Source organism: Olea europaea, chromosome 22 (genome assembly GCF_002742605.1).
Source record: "Olea europaea var. sylvestris chromosome 22, O_europaea_v1, whole genome shotgun sequence".
In the NCBI taxonomy this organism is placed as follows: domain Eukaryota; kingdom Viridiplantae; phylum Streptophyta; class Magnoliopsida; order Lamiales; family Oleaceae; genus Olea; species Olea europaea.
In genome coordinates this window covers 5683794-5705556 of record NC_036258.1, presented here as the reverse complement: position 1 = coordinate 5705556, position 21763 = coordinate 5683794, and the positions used below count along the sequence as shown (strand labels likewise).

Here is a 21763-nt window from a genome sequence, read left to right as displayed (position 1 = left end):
TCCTCACTTCTTCTCTTCAATTTAGTAAATTCAGTCAACCACTACTCGTTTATTAAATTATTATCCACAAAATTCTTCGGATCCTCTGTTAATCATATTTGTAATTGATTGATAATTTTTTTGCAGATGAATGCTAACATTTATTTTTGCTAAAGGAAGAAGTTTGTAATTTTTGAAGATATAAGGATCGGTAAAATAGTGAAGTTCGATATTTCGAGAGCATCTACGTGATTTGCTCTATTTGTATATTAGTTATTCCAAAGATTGTTGGAATTTAAAGAGCCATTTGATTCTCATTTTTCTGAAAATGAGAATGAAAAATATAATCGTTACAAAACTCATACAAAAAATAGAAAATCAAATATAATAATTTGATGTAACAGATAACGATGATATTTTTTTTATTTTCCCATTTTTTGCATTATTGAATTGTAGAAATTATGGAGACAAAGTTGTACACGTCAAAAGGTGTCGGTCAAATAATTTATTTGTATATTATAGATGCGTAGGACTGAACAAGTACAGCCCCTCAAACTGGAGCCCCTCACGTGAGGGAGCAAGCACGGCCCATTACAGGTTCGCAGATAAAGAGGAAGATTACGTGTGTGCCGTTGCAGGATAAAGAATTGCACCCGCGGCGGCGATTGAGTATTTTGTATCTTCCATTGGCCCCACTCACTACTGCATGCAACTGATTGATTGTACAATAATTCTTGAGATACTCCGTGTATCAAATAATCAACAATTTTGCTACATACAAACATGACAATAATCCAATCACACTTTATAAAGTGTTAAACAATCAATTAAAAACTGCCAAATTATTCTGACAAAAAGCCGCCATCCTCATTAATCAACAATCAAATCAATCATTAAAATTACTTAGTTCGAATCATGTCTCGGCACTTGTTTTTAACTATTTTAATTCTTTCAATTACAGAGAATGTTTTGTGGGAATTAAAATTAGGCCCACGTTTGACCCTTATTTTTTGAAAAGGAAAATTATTGGAATGGTGTTTTTTTCCTAAAAAATGAGTAGTTGAAAAAAAAAATGTTTTTTGTTTACGTATAATATTATTTTATTAAAGATTGTGTGGTTGAAAATATAGAAGAGAAAAATAGAATGTAATTTAATGATATTCAAACATGGGCCTATAGTAGATTGTAATATAAATTTTTGAAATATGTGATTGAAAAGTTATGGGACTCATGAAAGATGTAGTTAATATTGATTATTTGATCTTGATTTAAATTAAAATTAGATTCTAATCCGTACCAAACATATAAATATTATGCTGGAGTTTGGACTCAATTTTTCAAAAAACTTTTTTTTTAAATTTTGAGAATCACCACACTATCTCCTCAAAAAAAAAATTTTTTTAATTTTTTATTTTTTTTGAAATTTTGAGAATCACCACACCACCTCCTCAAAAAAAAAAAAAAAAAGAAGGGTTTCCCGGGTTTTCAATTTTTTCAAGTTTTACACTGAAAACGCCCAAAATGAGGTTGTGATTGAATTTTACAATGCTAAATGAGGTGCCAAAATGGAAAGAGAAGCAGCCCACGTGATTGATACATACCCAAAAAAAAAAAGACAAAAATGTCGGTAGTGGACAATTGAATTTTCTCTCTCCTCAGTTCTTCCAAATCAGCTCATCTTCCACCCATTTCCTCCTAAAAGGGAAATTCTTTGTTTCATGCATAACCCACTGCATACAAAATGAACGCAAAAAATAGAGCATGAAATCCTGCCATAGTTTTCACATTCACCATATACAGAGGCGGAAAATAGGTAGCGGAAATAGGCAAATTTTTTTGAACAAGTTGCGTGGTTCTTCGAACTTCGCCACTCCAACCAACTAGGTCACTTGTTCTAACAGTATGAATTTATGATTGAGAGTGCTAGGGTCGCGCACCATAGACAATTTGGGAATTCATGTAGAGTACAATTCCAAAACCAGTGGATGTGATTTCATTTGTTGTAGCAAAAGGATGTTTGATTTGTTTCTTTCATTGATTCAGACTGTTGAGGAAAAATTGAACTGAAAATTTTGCTGGTAAACCATTTGTCTACAGTGTGCAACCACATTAAAATCCTAAATCAGTTTAATTAACAATAAAGATGGAAGCACAAAAGAGGCCAGTTAAATATCATTGATGAAATCACAAAAGTTAATGACAAATTTGGGGTATGAAAACCACCAACATCAAATGTGCATTGCAACAATAAAAACTGCTAGTTCAACCAAAATCCACCAACATAAAATGTGCTAGCATGCCACAAGTTACATGACATAGCCACTGTTAGTTCAACCAAAATCCACCGATTGCACTAAACTAATTAACCAAATATACAACATGCCTCTACTTAACGAAAAATAGTCACGAAACTACCCAACGAAGTGTGTGTTAGGACATTGAGTTGAGAACACCATGGTACTATTTTTCCAATTCTTCTAGACTACTTAGTTTATCGTCCTCTTTTTCTTCTTATGGGTTTTCTTTCACTCGAATGACCCACAAAAAGGGTCGGCCACACTCGAGTAATCCTTTAGGAATCTCCTCCATTTGAACTTTCAGGAGGCTCAGAAGACTCCCAAATGACAAATAAACAACAGAAGAATCGGGCTTGGAGTTCAACCATTGCACATAATCCTCTGATTGATGAAAAAGATCACCACCAATGGACTTATCAGACGGATCTTCACCACCCAAAAAAACAGATCTTTTATAATCTAGAAAAATAAGGGCGAACCATTTTCTGGTGTGTGAGATATAATATAACAATAAAAATGTTATGTAGCAGATATTTTATAATCCAGAAATGAGTACATAGCACTGAGGATTTGGCAATATTCTTTTCCATGACGTCTCCTTTGACAATTGTGCGAACCTGGGGGTGCTGGAGTTCGCGGCTGCCAAAGTGGGGATGACGCCGAAGGTTAGTGCTTCGAGAGGAAACAGTTAGAAGAGAAGGGAATGGGTTGAAATGGAAGGATCAGTTCCAAAATCGATTTGGGGAAAATAGGGAGGGAGAGAGAGAACGGGGAAATAGGGATAGAGAGAGTGTTCTTGAATTTTACATTTTTAATGTTTCTTTGTTTTTTTTTTTCTTTTTTTAAAGGGATGCCACGTCACTTTGTGAACTATCTTTGTCAACAGACTCGGCGAAACTTATTTAGTAAATGTATTGATCTCAAATTTTGAGCCAATAGAATCCCGACCACCTCCCCTCAACATAAATATTTCCTGCACGCTAGAACACATCATTAGAAGACAAAGGCCATCAGTCGAGAAAAATGTAAGATGATCTTTTGCATTCGATGGTCAAGTCAATTGTCGTACGAGGTATAATATGAGTGCAAGAGGGGGAAATTTGGCTAGGGTTCGAATACATTACCTTGATTGTGGATGGACTCACCTATATATAGATAAATAAAAATGGGCCAAGTGAGTTAATGGACCGAGCCCAAATCCAAGACGAATTTAGTTGATTTAGTAGATCAAATCCAATTGAAAAATCAATGTTGAGTTGACCATGTGGGACCCCCCATCACACGTATGCCATGTAATTTATAGCTATAACAATAGTTTGTTAACCTATGATTGATTATAACTTTAAATTTTTTATTATAACAAACAAGTTAATATTGTTTACTAACAATTGGATTTAAAATGATTATAATCTTCAAAGCATCCATGATAAATTGATCGATTGTCGCCAAAAGATTAAAATCAAGACTATCACAAAGCAGGCTCATGAAGAAGGTCTAGATCAAAGTCACATATTCAAAACAAAACCTTCAAGAAAAGATCTGAAAAGACAAACGTCAAAGAAAGATCAAGATCGAGAGTTAAACAACCTAAGTTCAATAAAAGATCAAGAAGGAAGCCTAAGAACCAAACTTTGAAGTAAGATTAAAGGCTAAATTTTTTTAGATCAAATGTAAAGGTACTAATACTTTGATCTTTAGCATGCTCAAAGTCCCTCTATGCATTAAAAATAATTTTGTGCATTAGAAGTTATTTTGAGACAATGTTTTGATCTAGTATAAAAATAACATTAAAATGATATTTGAACTTAAAAAATATACGTTATCTTGGAAAATTAGTTAAAATTACTTTCCAAAAGATCACGATTTTCAAAACATTTGAATCAGATCAAATAGGGCCAAAACACGAAAATCAGTCGAACCAGTCTAGAGCCGATGCTCAATTAGCCAGAGCCGACAATCAACTGGTTGGGATTGGTGGTCGTTCGAAAATCTCCAATGGTCTAAAATTTGATCGTTCCAACTTCTAAATTTTCTTGCACAAACTGTTATGTTGGTCATCCAGACAAGAGAAGATCAACTAGACCCATCATCCGAATTTACAAATTTTTTTAGCGTTTGAACTCTATAAACATCCCCACTCTTTCTATTTTTCACAAGACTTTCAAGAACATCAAAATGGGATATGTTTTGAGAGATTTCTTTGAGATTACATTTTGGATTTCTCTCATTTATTTTTTCATATGAAAAACTCTGATTGATTCAAACTCTTTAATCATCAAAGTCACCAAAGCTTTTCATATCTCTTTTTGTACTTAACTTATTTCAATTGTTCATAAAAGAGAGATATATTTTGAAGAAGATCTTTTAACTTAAATTGCATATATTTCATCTACTTCTTCATATTAAAATTTTTGATCAATTGAATCAAACTTGTAAAATCATAATATTTATCAAAGTTTCTCATTTCTTTGGTACTTAATTTATTACCATTATTCATTAAAATAGAGATATACTTTGAGAAGATTTTTGAACTTACATTGTACTTATTTTCTCTCCATCTTCTAATTGAAAAAAGTTTTGATTGATTTAATTAATCTTTTAATTATCATATTTGTCAAAGTTTTCATCTAATAATTGAGCTATCATTTGCTGCTATTCATTGAAATGTTAGCCTCTGTTACTAATTAATTCATGATTTGTATCATTTATCAAAAGAAGAGTTCATTATAAAATTATCTCGTTATACTTGTAGTTCATATTAAGGTCTCATAAAGCTCAATATTGTTGAAGAGATTGGTAACGGATGACGTAGATCATTGCTTGCCTGTACAATTATATCGTTTGCACCAATTTTTTCCTTTTACTTACCGCTTTCATATTTGTGCTTACTAGTTGAATTAATCTATTTAGCCTAAAATTGCTTGAATTTGGATTAATTTTTCGAAAATGTTTTAAAAACCAATTCATTTCTCCCTCTTGGTTATTAATTCTTGGGCTATCAATTGGTATTAAGGTAATGTGCTCATTTTTTAAAGATTTCACAATCTTGAGTAATGATTAATCACAATCTTCAAAACATTGAGGGACACTCTACAAAATCGTCATCCCTTCTTTGATGACACACATTATAATTATTAAAATCTAGGATGATGATTTTTGTTCAATCTATAGATTATAATGTTTGGAAAGTTATTGAATATAGTTATTATTGCCTACAAAGATTATTAAAGTTGATGGCAAACCCGATCGAATTATTTCAAAACCTAAAGGGAATATGATGAAGCGGATAAAAGAAAATTGTCTTTAAATGTTAGAGTTAAAAATCTACTTTTATTGTGCTTTATATAGAAATGAATTCAATCATATTAGCACGTGTGATTCGACAAATGATATTTGGCATGCATTAGAAGTCACTCATGTTCATACTAGTAAAGTGAAGAAAATCAAGATTGATATCTTGTTAAAGAATTTGAAAATTTCTTCATAAAACAAGATGAACCTATTGTTGATATGATTACTCGTTTCACCGATATTGTTAATGGCTTTAAAGCTTTGATTGTAAATTTATTGATGGTGATCTTGTAAGTTAAATGTTTAGATCACTGTCAAAAGATTGGATCTCATTGAGGATGTTGAAAGAAAATAACAAATATGACAACTCATGTCCATTGAAAAGAATTTTATGGAACCTTGATCAGTTATAAGCTCAACAATGCCAAAACTAAGGAGGAAACAAGTAAACGCAAAGAAGAATCAAAGAAGCCTCCTAAGCGCCAAATTGTTTCAAAATTGACAATCAATAAAGAAACTTCAAGTGAAAATATGAATAATAAAGAACTTGATGAGCTAATTCTTATTGCAAAAAATTGGAGGGGTCTTTGCAACAATTAGTGATTTCAAAAGAAAAGAAGAAAAAGATGAAGGGAAAACAATGAGCTTATTTGTTATGATTGCGACAAACATGGCCACAAGATAATCAATTGTCTGAATAAGAAAAAATTCTTTAAAAAAACACTCTAAACAACATGGAATGAAAGCGATGATGATGATCATAAAGAAAATAGAAGTCAAAAGGAAGTTGTCAACATGTGCTTCATAGCAATTGAAAATGAGGTAAACATTGATGACAATTCTCTATATGATGAATTATCCGTCTCATATGATGAACTTCTTGAAAATTCTGAAAAATTTGCTATCAAACACTCTATATTCAAAACAAAAAATTCTTTATTGAAAAAGAGGTAAAGAAACTTTTGAAAATTCAAAATAATCTTGAAAAAGAAAAAATCGATTACAATTCTTTAACTAAGGATAATTCCTCTTTGCAAGAAAATATTTTAGATTTGACTCAGATTGTTCACAAATTCACTCAAGCCAAGAAAATTTGTGATCTAATATGTAGTGAACAAAATGTGTTTTTGATAAATGAGGAATTGCATACAAATCACTTTTGAAATAGGAGTTTCTCTAAAATTTCTTTGTTAAAGCCTTTATTTCCACTCCTACAAATGTTATATGTAGTTTTTGAAATAAAAGTAAACATGTAACTTTTTATTGTTCCATCAAAAAGAGATTATATTTTGAAGGTAGCTATAAGTGGATTCAAAAGTCTACTAACACTAACTATCAATGACCCAAAACTGTATAGATGCGAAAAAACAAAAATTGAATTGTTTTTTTAAGTACCAAAAAAAATAAAGTGCAAGTGATCCTTGGATGATGGATGCTCAAAACACATTATCACAGATCAAGTCTTATTGTCAAGTTTAAAAAAAAAAAAAGGATGGTGGTCATGATACTTTTGGAGACAATGCCAAAGAAAAAATCATTGGAATTATTGGTAATCATCCTTCTTCCTATATTGAAAATGTTCTCTTAGTAGATCATCTTAAACACAATCTAATTAGTTTGAGTCAATTGTGTAATGAATGTTATCATATCAAATTTGATTATTCTAAATGTCTTATCGAGGATATTACATCAAAAGAGGTGATGTTTATAAGAAGCCGAAATAAGAATATTTATTTCATAAACATTTGAGTTTGAAAGTGAAGAATTTTTTTTTTTTTATCAAATTTAAAAAATGATACTTAATTGTGGCATAGACATGTTTTGCATGAACGTGCTTACAAATATTTTCAAAAATTGTTTTGTTAGAAATATGTCATTTTTGAAATTTGAGAGAGACGACATTTATTATGCATGTTAATTTGAAAAACAAGTGAAGAGTTCTTCCAAACTTATACTCTTCAAATATAAAACCTTTCCAACTTCTCTATATGAATCTTTTTGGATTACCTAGAATCACAAACCTGAATGGTAAACATTATGCTTGTCATGTTGATGAATTTTCTAAATTCACTTGAGTCCTATTTTTAAACCTAATAAAAAGGTTCAAAAATGAGAAGGGTACATTATTACTATAATTTGGAGTGATCATGGTGAGAAATTGACAATAATGTATAAGGATCGATGCTCCTTATCTGTAGGTCATCGAATACATTGTAAAGTGTTGGATTGCACCGTAAGTCAATCAATATAGTAAAAAAGTTTTGCTCGTGTTAGAGAGTTTGGTTACGGAAGACGTAAACCATTGCTTTATATCATTTACATCCTCACTTCCGTTTTACTTGTCACTTTTATATTTGTGCTTGTTGTTTGAATTAATCTATTAAGTCTTTACTTGCTTGAATTTAGATTAATTTTTTGAAAAAAAAAATTTAAAACTAATTCATCCACCCTTTTGGTTAGTTATTTTTAGGCTATCATTGTCACCCCAAGTCTGAGTCATTTATTTACATGCAGATTGGACTAGAAATATAAATTGTCAAGTAGGTAAAATCTTACAGATTGTCTCAAAAATATAAGCAATTCCAATAATTGAGGGCTTATGAGATACCTCAAAAATATGCATTGATCCCAGCCCATGTTTAACAACCATTATTTTCAAACTTTTCTTATGTTCTCATTTTTAACCAAACATTTAAACAATAAAATATTTTACATGAACTTAAAAATTTTCTTACTTTTTAACTACACATTCTCTTGAAAAGTACTGTTCAAAACTTTATTTTTCCCAATTAATGATTGTCAAACAAGAGCCCAAATAGACGAGGATTTACGAATTGCCTCGAGAATATAAATCGTTCCAATAAATGAAAATTTATGAATTGCTTCAAAAATATGTGTACACCCGAATAAGCATGGACTCACAAATTGCCTCTAAAATATCACACTATGATTTATCGAAATTTTCAATAGCATCTCTTTTGTAATATGGACTAAACCAACTGAAATACAAATAATGACATAAAGAGAAATAATGATATCTTAACTTTCTCCAAAATACAACGTGTAGAGGGTCTATAATGAATCATAGTAGATCATATACTTGCACAACTCATTATAACATAATTCCTAATGCGAAGCAAGTGACATGTTGATACGTACTGACAGTAGTAAAAGTAGTGTTGTGAAATGTTGGTAATGATGTGGCTTGCGTATTTGACAGCAATAATATGATGCATATGTCAGTCGTAAGAATATATTGTTACGAGGGATGCCAATAGGTCAAGTTTGGGCCCGTCGGGCATTTTTCCTGTCCCGTACCTGCCCCTTTACCTGTTTAAGACGGTGCGGGTCCTTTACCCGATTTTATTTTTTAAAAGTTTTTTTATAATTCATTTTATTACTCTCATTCATTAAAGCGGGACAATAATATATTTTTTAAAATTTTTAATTAATTTATTTATTTTTAAAAGTTAAATTGGTCGAATATATTTGGTAAATTAATATTTTTATTTCATAATCATATTCCTTAAATAAAGTTAAATTGGTCGAATATATTTGGTAAAATTAATATTTTTATTTCATAATCATATTCCTTAAATAATCTTAGTTGCTATCTTTTATTAGAATTAATGAAATTTTGTAAAATTTTCCATTTAAAGTATTGAATTCTTAAAAATAAAATAAAATAATAATAATTAATTAATGAGGCGGGGCGAGTGTTACCCGTACCCACCTCGGATGAAATTCCCACCCGAACCCGTCCCAGATACTTGATTAAGTGGGTAATTCTCAACCTGTTCGAGGCGGAACCCGCGAGTATTAAGTTTGACGATTTTTTTACCATCCCTAATTGTTACTAAGATACTAGTAGCATAATAATCCATCAAGTCCAAATATAAATATTTATATAATGCGTGAACTTGTGAGTGGAGGAGAGACTCATAAGAAGATATGATAAATATAAAAATAATCTGTCTCGGAGTTGGGGATTTAGCTTTTAAGATTTTTGTTGGAATTAATTGGGTATTTTATTGGTCTAAGGATTAAATTGATTTATTTAATGTAGTTGGTTATTACCACTAATTGAGTAGATTGAAAAAGTCTTCAATGAAAAGTTTATTATTATTATTATTATTATTATTATTATTATTATATTTTTATTTTTTTTGTAGCGTACTCTAACCTCGAACGAGCAGCCTTCGTGCCAAGCAAGACCGTCCCATTCCCTTTCAAGTGTAAATTGTGGAAGTTAATACCACATTGGAAGTTCACAAGTTTATAACTTGGCCATGGAGCATGATCAATCAATTTAAGAAATCACAAGAGCTTGTGTCAAGAATCTGCCAATGCTACCAAAGGCCCAATTGATGTTTTGTTTCCCAATCATGATCCCAAGATTGGAGCCATTTTAAAGGCTGGCTATTCGAGCCAAGACGGAGGAACTATTGTTGCCGATGTTTTATTTGAAACAATGAATCCATGTATTTAAATGTTATATGTGTGTGTAATTTATGAATCATAATATATGTACATCATACTTGACATAAAGTTTCATATAGCCTTTATTTGTCAACCATTCTATCTTACTAATTTTTCTACAGTTTTCATTTTCAACTACACATTCTTTATTAAAATAATATTACACATAAAAAAAAATTCATTCTTTTTTAACCACACACATTTCAACATCAATCACCATTTCATAATACACTTTTGAAATTAAAAGAACACAAACAGGCCCTATAATGTCACTTGACAGTTTATTATTGGACAATTTAAAATACGAGCATCTCTCCTATCCAATCGCCTCCCGTCACATACCTTTTTGGCACTGCTTCTGCACATTTTCTTCCAACAAAATGGATTTTCCCATAATTTATTATTGTAGGTTAAAATGACGTGTATGTTTAAATTTACCTTAAAGGAGGAAAGCTACATGTTAGATGGTATCCCCAAGATTAAGTAGCCAAGGTGCCAATGACAAACATGAGAATGAGGCCCGATCTAAGAAGAGGCTTTCTGGGCCGGACTTACAGATTTTACTGGGGCCCAATTGTATTTCCATTTGGATTTTGTCCAAGTTTTATTACTGAATTTACTCATTAAAATGAAAAATATGACTAATTACATCGTATTAAATCATCATATTTTAAAATTTATGTTTTGTGTGGGGTTCGTAACAACTATATTTTTCATTCTCATTCTTCTATTAATGTGGCTCAAACGGAGTATTAATGATAATCATCATTGATAACAACTAACATTATTTCTTTTAAAAAATCTATATTATCGAGCAATACAATTAGGGTTTTGCACACAAATTGTGACACCATCTCCTTAAGTATGCACATTGACGTGGAATACATTAAGACATGGATGGGGACCCACATCTTCTCGTTGGCATCAACTTAAAAATAGGTACCAGAGAAACAATTGATTGCATTTGAGAAAACTAATATAGTGGTTGGAGCACAACGTATTACTAAAAATGATATAAACACTGTGAACATATTACTCCTTAAAGTACCATGGAGAAGATTGAGTCTCAGGTGACTTTTACCGTTGAAAACCTTAAATTTCGGAGATTCAGATTAGAAGTAAAGTCGATAATGTCAATTTAAAGTTCATATCTCGAATTAGCATCCTACTTTATTGCCATTTTTTTCCCTTCTTAAAAGATCTTAAAAGAAGCTCTATTTGGGATTCATTTTAGAGTTGTTCTAGATGTACGAAAAACTTCTTATGGAAAATATTTACTATTTGAAGACAGATTTTGAAAAAAGTGAAAATGATAATTTTTCATATCCCTCTATTTTTTATTTATTTAAATTTTTTTTTTGGGGGTATCTTCTTTGCCGTGAATGTCAATTCGAAGTCCTTATTTAATGATGAATATTGTCGATATATAGTGCCTATTCAAAGTCTCAATTTTATCACTTTGAAAATTAAGATTGCCATTATTATAAAAGGCTTCTTAGCCGTTGGGAGACTGTGATATTGACTTATAATCTATTAATTAAGCAAATTAAAGAATAAAAATGGGAAATAAATGACGATAAACACACAAATAGCCGTTAAGTAGATGTTGATGGGAAATTATTCATTTCAATTTCAAAATAGTTTTACTTCAATTTTCTTCAAACCTCAAATACTATAATTGTCAATAGAATATCTCAGCAAAGCCAAAAAAATAAAATAAAAAACGTAAAAAGATATTTCCAAGTGCATCCATCGAAATAATTAAACTTGTCTAAGATTAAAAATATATGAATAATATAATTATCAGTTCACGTGCATTATATTCGAAGGCTTTGTAACTAGCTATTAAGAAATATTGTACGATGTAGGATAAGTCTATGTCCAATTTGATGTCGATGTTTTAACAACCTTAACTAAAATCACTAAAATCAACCTTGTAGTCCAATAATCTCCTACGTCTAGTGTGTACAAAATTTCCCACTCCCACCCACCATGGACCAACTTATCTCCATCTCAATCCCTTAAACAATAAGATTAGTCTCGAAGTTCCTTTAATATTCAGAAGTTACGTGCCGACAATAAAACATCTATAATGATGTTTGGTGGGAATTAAAATGAAATTTTTTTTTAGCAGATTGTGATAGAAGTTTTTGAAATGTGTGGATGAAAAGTTGTTGGACCCATGAAAAATGTGATTAATATTGATTGTTAGAATTTTGACTTAAAATTAAAATTAGATTTTAATTCAAACCAAACCGGCTCTATATATACCCACACAAGCATCTCCTTTGCTTTCCATCTCTTCCTTTTTCTTTTGCTTGCTTAGTTTTCTCTGCTTCAAGGTAGTGTAACTCTCTCTCTCTCTCTCTCTCTCTCTCTCACTCTCACACACACACACACACACACACACTCTCACACACACACACACACACACACACTTACACACAATTTTTCGATTGAATCTATCTCAAATATTTTGCGTGATATCAATGGGGACTAATATTACAGGGTGCTTAAATGGCTGACTGCAATACAAGTGAAGAAAATCTTCTTGTCTTCTCTAAAGACCATGAGGTACTCCTTCAAACGATTTGTTTTTGCCCCTTAGTCTTCCAAAATTCCGTTTTCTGAATTTTACATAATATTTAGACAGTAAGGCAAGAGATACTCTCTGAACAATTTTTATTTTTATTTATTTATTTTTTATTTGGGTAAGTAAGAATAAAATAAAAAATAAAAGCAATTAAAACATAGTTTGATAATGAAAAGTTACATTTAACCAAACGATCTTCGACAATTTTCTAAGGTAATAAATGATGTGATCTCAACACTACGAGTTCGGATGAACATACAAACATACATGCAGCTATTGATGGTTCAAACAAATTACAAGTATTACACGTGTGCATGCATGGACATTCACAAACTCAGCACGTTTTAAGACATCTATGATGTCATATACTAATTTTTATAAAAGTTTCATTTAGCGATGAATAGAATTTTCTTACTACACATATCGTGAGGATCTTTATTTTTATTTTTTAATATCTATTTGCATTTATTTCGTTACCGATTCTTATAAGGAAGATATTCTTATTGTCCTAAAATAAAAGAAAATAGTGGCATAAATGTGATGTTGATATTTTGGGGCCACATCATGTGCAACGAGGTCTACACAATGACTATGTGGTCCATAAACAGCAAAATGTTAATATTTTTGGCATAAATTTCTTCCTTTTTCATATAAGGAATTTTCTTCTAATATTAGAATATTCTTGGCATAAACGTCTATCTTTTCAAATTTAAATCAATTAAGAAGGGAATTTGAAACTTGATTTTTGATTTGATATGTTAATCCTAATTAAAAACGTGCGTGGGCCAAGCTTAAAAACTTTACTTTTAAGCAAGTTTAAGGTAGATATTTTTTAATAGGAAAATTTTGCACTTAAAATTAAAAAAGCAAGTTTTTAAAACACGTTTAGGTAAAAGAAAAATTCACTTTTACTCAAATCGTTACTTCAATTTCTATTGCAGGATAGCTCAATCGGGAAAAAGTATGGAGGACTCATGCCTAAGAAGAAACCTTTGATCTCAAAGGCAAGTACAATTTTCGAATAATACGTTTTTTTATCTTCTTTTCTTCATTTTATTTAATATTGTCCAATTTAAATACGTTTAAAAATTAATAATTATTATTATTTTATTTATTATTATTATTTTTTATCCCTCTTGGTCTTTTGCTAAAAATTTTTATGCTGACGCAGGATCACGAGCGTGCCTTTTTTGACTCGGCGGATTGGGCTTTATTCAAGGTATTATTTCTCAACTACAGCTACCAATTAGAAAGCTAAGGGTAGGCAAAATAGAGAAATGCTACACTTACATGAGTCCGTTTTACAGACTCCTGTCAGATCTTTCATATGTGCGGGTCACGGTGTATTTTTATTTTTATTTTTTTATGTGGGACCGACCCCTTTAGGGGTCGGTAAAACATTTGTAGGAAATTGTTCTGTACACAGAGCAATTTTCGGCAAAATGATAGCTTTATTATACTCTGATTGTTTGGTGGGGATTAAAATAAGATTTTTGGTATATTTTGAAAAATTGTGGAACTTATAAAATATTTAATTAAAATTAATCGTTAACCTTAACTTAGATCAAAATTTGAATTTTAATTGCAATAAATTGAGAAACACACAAATTACGTAGACAAAAATCAACAAACTACCAGCTCAAATAAGTTCGGTGCACTCCTCTACTTTATAGAAAATTAATTTTTTGCTAGATGTGCTCTAAATTGCACGCATCATCCTCAACTTTTAACTAGTTTTATAGTTATATTCAACTTTCTTTTCTCATTATTGGGCGTGATTCGTCGTAGCAGTTTTTAAAATAAATAAATAAATAAAAATCCAATTATCAGGGTTTGAAAAGATTAAAAAAAAAGGGAAAAAAAAAAAGAAGAAGGAGAGAATTTTATGATGTTGAATGGAATTATGTTCTATAATTCAGACCTCTCAAAAAATTTTGTGTATTTTCCTAAACTATTATTGTAATCATTTGATTTAAATTGCCAGCAAGGTGCAGGAGTTGATCCACAATTAATAGTGGCTATAGAGACATTGAGACCAAAATTAGAGGTAATTAAATTATTATTACTACTACTTATGTATAAAATAATATACAATTGTCAACATTATAACACTAGTCTAATTATAAAAATAGATAAATTTCAATATTATGAATTTGATTTTCTTTAAAATTTGTTGCAGAGAACACCACGTCAACAACTGCCACCTCGAAGGCCTGCTTGTACATGAGAGAAACCTTGTTAGAACTTATGTATTTTATGTCATCTCCATACAATTATATATTTTGGGGACTATTTTAGCTAATGCCAAAGTATGGGGCTTCTTTGTAATTAATCATTACTTTTGGGATGGTTTCTGAAATACATTTTCTAGAATGAGACCCGTTTTTTCAATTAATGTTTAGGAAAATTACAGAAATCTTCTCTTTAGATTTATTAGAAAATTTGGTCTGTTACTTGCAATTTACTCTGCTTATAAAATAAATGAATTTGGATACTTATTTGAAGCACACATTTAAGAAATATAAGAAGATTGATCCAAACTATGAAGGGATTTTGCCATGCTAGAGCATCAATACATCAGCAACTACTTCATCTAACAAAGAATTAAGAATCCGATCCTCAATCTCTATTCCGAGTTCAAATGCTTCAATTTCAAAGTCGAGCCATCTTCCATAGCGACTACTCATGTCCTTATCTACAAGTTCATCAATCATATAATCTCTCATTGAACTCCAACCAAGAATCTCACTATACATTTCTTGAGCTAACGTCTCCTTTCCTCTAATTGCAGAAACACCCTTCTCCCATATTTTGCTTCCCCATCCAACATATACCCTGCATTTTGACTCCAAGAATTCATTCACACAATCAAAAAGTAGCCTTCGGCTTATTCTAGGCACAAGATCATTACCATTCAACATTCCTTTCTGACTTTCCAGTTGATAAAAAAGATTCGGATTTATAATCTCGCGAGCCTGGTCTATTGCATAATCCTTGAACATCATCTCTATGTTACATAGTACCTCCTTCACATATATTAGTTCCCATTCTGTTGACTTTCCACAATTAGTCACAGGTAAGGAAATTGAAGAAGCTGAATCTGATAACTCGGCATCTCCTTCACTTGGAATGAATTTTTTCAAAGAATAAGTACCAAGCACTTCTTGAGCTTGAACTGATGAACACTGCCTGCTACCTGGAATTGGTAATAAATGTACAGTTAGTTCAAATTACGGTCTTAAATATAGTTTATCGTCAGATTATAAGTTCATAGCCCTAGTACATTCCCATTTACGAACACTATTCATATCAGCTTGCGAAAACCAAAAAAGATCAATACATGACCACATTAATATTGAGGTCACTTCTCATACCTGTTGTACTATTACTATCGACAGTATCCAAAGAACTGCAACTTTCTGCGAAGGAAGACAGCTCAAGGACGGAAACTGGACTAGGAAGCCAAGGATCGAGTAAATTTTTGGCTTCAGAAACCCTTCTCCCTTGGTGGTCTGTTTCTTCATTTACTCCCTGTTTCTAACATGAACTCAAGTTGATCAGCTGAACCTTAATGAAAATTTTGTAGGAGAAGGAATAGATACCTAGATAATACGTCTGGAAAATCATTACTCAGTTAAACAGAAATTCTCAATAAATTAAAATGAAAACGAAGAGCAATAAGCATTTAACATATACCCGACGCTGATTTCTTGTTTTGAATCCCCGAAGATCTGCTGAAAAGCTAGAGTCACATTGGCTAACCAGATTAGATTTGTGAATTCCATCTTTGGTTTTGCCATCGTGTAACATGGTTGAGGGTGTCGAGTAAGAACTACTTGCCATCTCTTTCCTATGTAGGGGAAACTCTACAACACGTGTCAGTTCTTTTAGCTTTCGCTCCAAAAGGGTGCTTAATGCATCACCTTGCAAAATATTATGTCCTGGGAAAGAGAACTTTGAAACATTCAAACCATCCGAGCTCACCAGTGTCTTTTTACATTTATCCCCAACCTCTGTCGAGCTTTCAGAGCCAGGTATGGATTGTGTCATTGGAGCAGTGAATGTAAAAGAAACAACGTCCGTTCCCTTCCTTCTGTTGTCTTTATCACAACTAATTGGCCCGTCCACAAGAGAACAGGATTGAATCATTTTCCTATTTCTATCGATCATTTTGTTATGGGCAGCCTGATTTATCTCATACTGGTAATCCCCATCAGTAGATCGTTTCTTACGGGAAATTTTTTCGGAACTAGAATATGATACCTCATTTCTATCATTTTTACCCTCAAAACTTGACCTCCTGGAACCAACCTTAGAGGTTTCGGGAAGTTTACTCAAGTTCTTTTTTCTTGCAGAAGAAGAATCTCCACTGAGCGCTTTCCCACCACCTTGTGAGTCGGAAGCAAAGGGCTTCACTGGAGGCGATTTTCCTCTTTCAGCAACACAATTTTGTTTCTGATTATTTTGTCGGAACACTCTTGAACCATGTGTAGATGGTTTCTTAAGCATACTCTTTTGCATACTCGGTTGACTTTGGAACAATGGGGCTGAAGTATACTCATTTTCGCCCATCAAATTTCTGCTGCCACTTACTTTTATGCCTGCACGTTTCTGAACATTGGCCTTCGCCTGTAATGCGAGTGATATGGATTTCCCTGTACTTTTTACACCAGAATAACATTCTTCTGAATCCGTCAAGATCCTTAGTGATTTTGAATCCACCGATTCGCTCCAGCTTTTAGTCCTAGGTTGTCCTTTAAGGTAGACAGCACTAGATTCACTAGGCTTCTCAGAAGCTTTAGAACGTTTTGATGGTTTTCCAGGTTCTTGCACCTTCTCCTTCAAGTCCTGTACTCTTAAGGGAATGGAGGAAGACCGGACTTTCTTTGCTTTTGCAGTAGCCTGATATCCCGGTTCAATGATTCTGGCAGCTGCTTCCTTTATGTGAGCCGCATTCGTAGGTGGGATAACATTAGCACTTTTGATTGGAGGTAAAAGTTTGTTGTGAGTAACGGGAATCGATTTAGCTGATTTAGGTGGTAAAGTTTCAGTTTGAAACTTTTCGATTGGCATAGTTATCAGCTTCTGATACTTAGGCTCCAAAACTTTCCTAGCAGGAAACTCGTGCGAACTGCTCGAGTGCATGGTTTCATAATCTTGAAAACATTTCAAATTTTTGGGATGGCAATGCACATCAGGTGGAGACCTAGTATCAAAAAGTGGCGTCGAGTATGAATCCAGGATATTGGATTTTGGCAAGGAATCCAATCCCATAAGTCTTCCAACAACTCCTGGGGACTTGGTTCCACATAAGTCCTCATCTGCAACGGATGAAGCACAACTATAATCACTACTTCCTTTAATACTTGACCTGGCTGCCATCAAATCATCGTACAACTAAAGACAAAAAAAGGGGGAAAAAAGTCAATTTAATAGAAAAATGACGAACAGTGAAGAACTGATACCATTCTCTAAACTTATTACCGTATCAAGCTGAGTCATTGGCAAATTTCCATCGCATATCTTTTTTTGTTTGGATTGCACTTTCATAAAGCAGGGGAAAGAAACAATCTTTATTAAGCCATCAAGTGTAAAATAGAGAAAATAAAGCACGTAATATATAAATGTAAGTCGAGAAACCTCAAAAGAAACAAGATCACATTATCATTTACAGAAATCCACATATCACCAGTTTCAGACATTTTCGAATACCTGGTAAGTCAGACTTGGTCGAGAACAATTTCTTCCGAGATTTTGCATTCCAGTCAAACATCTGAAGAAGCCAGCAACATAACCTCCATTCCTTGTGCCTTGTTTCTCCATTCCCATATTCACAAACCAATGAAGTGACAGCAACAATGAGCATCCATTTGCTCCTGACTTTCCATCTGCAACTCGACCGAAAAAGATGAGGCAATTGGATGTTCTTGCTATATCTTGTTAGAGTAAGAAAGTTTCATGAAATAGAAGTCACGGTGGTAAAGAGGCATATCAATCTTGAGGTTCCTATGTATAAGACTAATTATAAAAACATGGTAACCGTGGATGTGAAAACATGGTAAGCAATCGACGCATTTTTATTGGCATACAGAGTAAAAGGCATCTATTCAAACGTTTTAATGATATTAGCATTAAAATCAAATCAGCCTTGGATTAAGATTCGACCAAGAATCTGTAAGTAATAGCTCGATTAGAAGGATCTGCAGCACCTAAGTCTCCGCTGCCAACACACATTCCCTACTCCATTCACCTTCGACTTTTGTTTCTAGATTTTATTTTCCACAATAGATTCCTATGCCTAGGACTTTTTCTTAAACATTAGAGAGCTCACCCATGTGCTGTAATTATGGATTTTCATAAATCCATTGAAAATTGAAATCATTAACAGTTTTCTACTATAAAAAATAGAAAGTGTTTAATACGAAGTAGTAGATGGGATTGTTTGTTTGCTTGCAATCATCGTCACGTGGACAACAGATACTCTTCAATCCTCCCTACCAAACTTACCATTAATTGCATATGACTGTTTAACATCAAAATGATCAAAGAACCCATATCTCTAAAGTTATGTATTGCCTCCAGTCCATACCCAATAGGAATTCTTAAGAAAACAAAGCATCCAAGTAACAGTGAAAATCGAATTTACCCCTTTTGAATGATTCTTGGATGACTTCAAAATTATAAGAATCTAACAATGTTCTATAATCATTTAAGCTTTTTAATTTCCTCTAACCTTTGCTAGTATCAGAACCATACGTGACTGAGTGTAGTGTGATGCCTTTCTTATGATTGTCTAATTCATCTTACCAAACATGTCAGAAAGATTCAAGACACATACAAATAGAATCTACATTTGTTCTATTCCAAGACACAAACATAGATGATCAACAGCAGTAACTGCACTTGAGCAATGCGACGACGATCAACCCAAATCATAAAATCCCAAGAAGACAAAAACCCTCAAAATTTTATTTTTTTTTCTTCAATCTAAGATTAACAAAAAGTCAAAAATCAAGAAAATTTTACATGAGATCAAGATCCTCTAACCTTTCCCCTATTGCAAAAAGCAGCAAACTTTCAATGCCAAAAGCTTCGTATATTCAAAAAATGTATGCATTGATAAAGAGGCCACAAGATGATGAAAACTGAGACGTTTAGAGAGAGAAATTGTTCAGATCAGTGATTAGGAGCTATCTTGAAGAATGTTGTTGAGGGGTCGAACTGTTGAAAGCAATAAATGAGAAGACAAGGAACTTGTTTTCAAGATTTTCAAAAATAAAGGAAACAGACAAAATATATATAGAAAGTGATTTTTGCTTAGAATAATAAACGTGTTAAAGTAAAATAATAATAAATAATAATAATTGTGAGTACACAAACGGTTAAAGAAAGCTGGTAAGTGGTAACGTCTCTTGGTTTCAAATTCCTAACAGAGAGGTGTGGGGTCCATTGGGTGGGGTTGAGTTTTTTTTATTTTTTATTTTTTAACTCTATTTATCAATTGGAAGAATTAATTAGGATTTAGGTCCCCCAACATAATGGAAATAGAATGAGTAGGTATTTGTTCTTCAACTGATAGAAAGTGAGTCCCTGCATGCCTAATTGCTATGATTTGAAGGTTGTAGACCTTCTTGCTTTATTTTGAATATATTGGTGACTCTGATTGTAATTTTTCTTTCTAAGTTGTATGTTGTCCAAATGTCAATGCACACAAATGTTCTTCTATGTTTTGGCTGTTATGTGAAATTAAGATCCAATTTGCGCTCCATTAAAATGTATTTTTGGGGAAAAATATAATTTGAAATAGTGATTTTTTGAAGAATATATTGTTAAAAATGAAAGAAAAGTTTTGAATTTACGTATAATATTATTTTATTAAAAAATGTGTAGTTAAAAAGATAAGAGAACATTATATATTGGATAAAAAAGGGTTCAAGCAAGAGCTAAGATCTACATTTTCAATTCTGACACTAACATTTATATATGGACATTTGTCGTCCTCTCAGACAAATTTCTCAAATAAAGTTGAATAACGAATTGATGTCTCTGCACTTCGAAACAAAGCAAGTTGGCTTCACGAGCAAACTCGACGAAGAAATTGGCTGGAGCCAATTTTAAAGGACAATTTGCTCACCCAAATGTTCCCATCAAGACATTATTGAGCCAAGTTGAAAAAGACAAGTCCGGATTCCACATGGTAGCCAATCATTAGGGACCATTTGAAAGAATTAATCCTTTTGTTTGTGGGATATACATGAAAATGGCCCAAATAGTATATAACCTTTTCCAAAATGACCTTTGACTTTTTTAGAAATTTGAAACTACCCAAAATATCCTTGAAAAAATTTAACAACCAACCCTTTATTTAATAAAAAGTTTCTTTTTTAGTCCTTAAAAAATCTAACAAATAATTTTTCGAAAAATTTGTAAAAATTATCAATGAATAATTATAAAATGGAAAAGCCCAAATATAAGAGAGGACCATATAATATAAAAAAGGTTGTTAAAAATAAAAAAGAAATTAAATTTGAAAAAGAAATTGATAAGATAGGATATCAAGAACAATTATATGCATCACAAGAAATATTAAAATGTTTTAAAGAAAACTTATTAGAAAATTTCGCTAAAGGAATTGTAAGGTCAATAATCATAAAAGATATACAAGATATAATAGATAAATTGGAAAAAAGAAAGAAAAGTATCTCAAAATATGAAATACCTTTTGGAACAGACATAGATATGATAACAGATATTGATATTATAAATTCTCAAACATTATTAGACTTTGCAGAATTACTTAAAAATTTATGAGATTAAAATTTTGATATTTTGATTATTAGATTATTAGATTTTTGTTCGCTCATAGTAGCACCCATAGAGTTGGTATCAGAGCCCTAGAGATCATGGAAATCTTAAAAATAAATAATTATTATCAATGTATTGAAGAAAAAGGATGTTATATATTTTACAACCCTATCCCTAATAAACTAAAAATAATAACATTATATATAACTAGGAATTTACCTAGAGAAATAAAGGAACAAATATTACATAAATTAATTGTAGAATTTATCAAAGATAGACGTACATATGAAATAATTTGCGAAATATTTGAAAATGAGTT

The 21763-nt window shown here is 31.9% G+C and overlaps 2 protein-coding genes across 5 annotated transcripts; one reads left to right on the top strand and one right to left on the bottom strand.

Moving 5' to 3' along the window:
- Positions 1-12326: 12326 nt before the first annotated feature.
- LOC111371515 lies at positions 12327-15034 on the top strand. The gene is made up of 6 exons (XM_022993551.1): positions 12327-12388; positions 12555-12620; positions 13581-13643; positions 13811-13858; positions 14624-14686; positions 14819-15034. Exons 2-6 carry the CDS (start codon positions 12564-12566, stop codon positions 14864-14866), a joined length of 279 nt encoding a protein of 92 aa, XP_022849319.1. The 5' UTR covers positions 12327-12388; positions 12555-12563; the 3' UTR covers positions 14867-15034.
- A 116-nt stretch (positions 15035-15150) lies between these two features.
- On the bottom strand, positions 15151-19893 carry LOC111371514. Of its 4 annotated transcripts, XM_022993549.1 has the most exons (7): positions 19687-19893; positions 18352-18527; positions 18124-18182; positions 16336-18036; positions 16014-16176; positions 15551-15835; positions 15151-15474 (listed from the first exon to the last, which is right to left on the bottom strand). In XM_022993549.1, exons 2-7 carry the CDS (start codon positions 18503-18505, stop codon positions 15404-15406), a joined length of 2433 nt encoding a protein of 810 aa, XP_022849317.1. In that variant the 5' UTR covers positions 18506-18527; positions 19687-19893; the 3' UTR covers positions 15151-15403. The 4 variants fall into 4 exon arrangements, with proteins under 4 accessions (XP_022849317.1, XP_022849315.1, XP_022849314.1 ...); XM_022993547.1 differs by having other exon boundaries at positions 15170-15835; positions 19666-19893; XM_022993546.1 differs by having other exon boundaries at positions 15170-15835.
- Positions 19894-21763: the final 1870 nt, after the last annotated feature.

What these genes read in the sequence shown, in the direction of transcription:
- LOC111371515 (XM_022993551.1), top strand. Translation starts at nt 12,564, where the DNA reads ATGGCTGACTGCAATACAAGTGAAGAAAATCTTCTTGTCTTCTCTAAA. An exon ending in TCTTCTCTAAAGACCATGAG is followed by an intron (nt 12,621 to 13,580) that starts GTACTCCTTCAA and finishes TTTCTATTGCAG; the next exon opens with GATAGCTCAATCGGGAAAAA. An exon ending in CGGATTGGGCTTTATTCAAG is followed by an intron (nt 13,859 to 14,623) that starts GTATTATTTCTC and finishes TTAAATTGCCAG; the next exon opens with CAAGGTGCAGGAGTTGATCC.
- LOC111371514 (XM_022993547.1), bottom strand. Translation starts at nt 18,505, where the DNA reads ATGCTCATTGTTGCTGTCACTTCATTGGTTTGTGAATATGGGAATGGA. An exon ending in CAATGACTCAGCTTGATACG is followed by an intron (nt 18,037 to 18,123) that starts GTAATAAGTTTA and finishes TTTTGTCTTTAG; the next exon opens with TTGTACGATGATTTGATGGC. An exon ending in CGATAGTAATAGTACAACAG is followed by an intron (nt 15,836 to 16,013) that starts GTATGAGAAGTG and finishes TACCAATTCCAG; the next exon opens with GTAGCAGGCAGTGTTCATCA.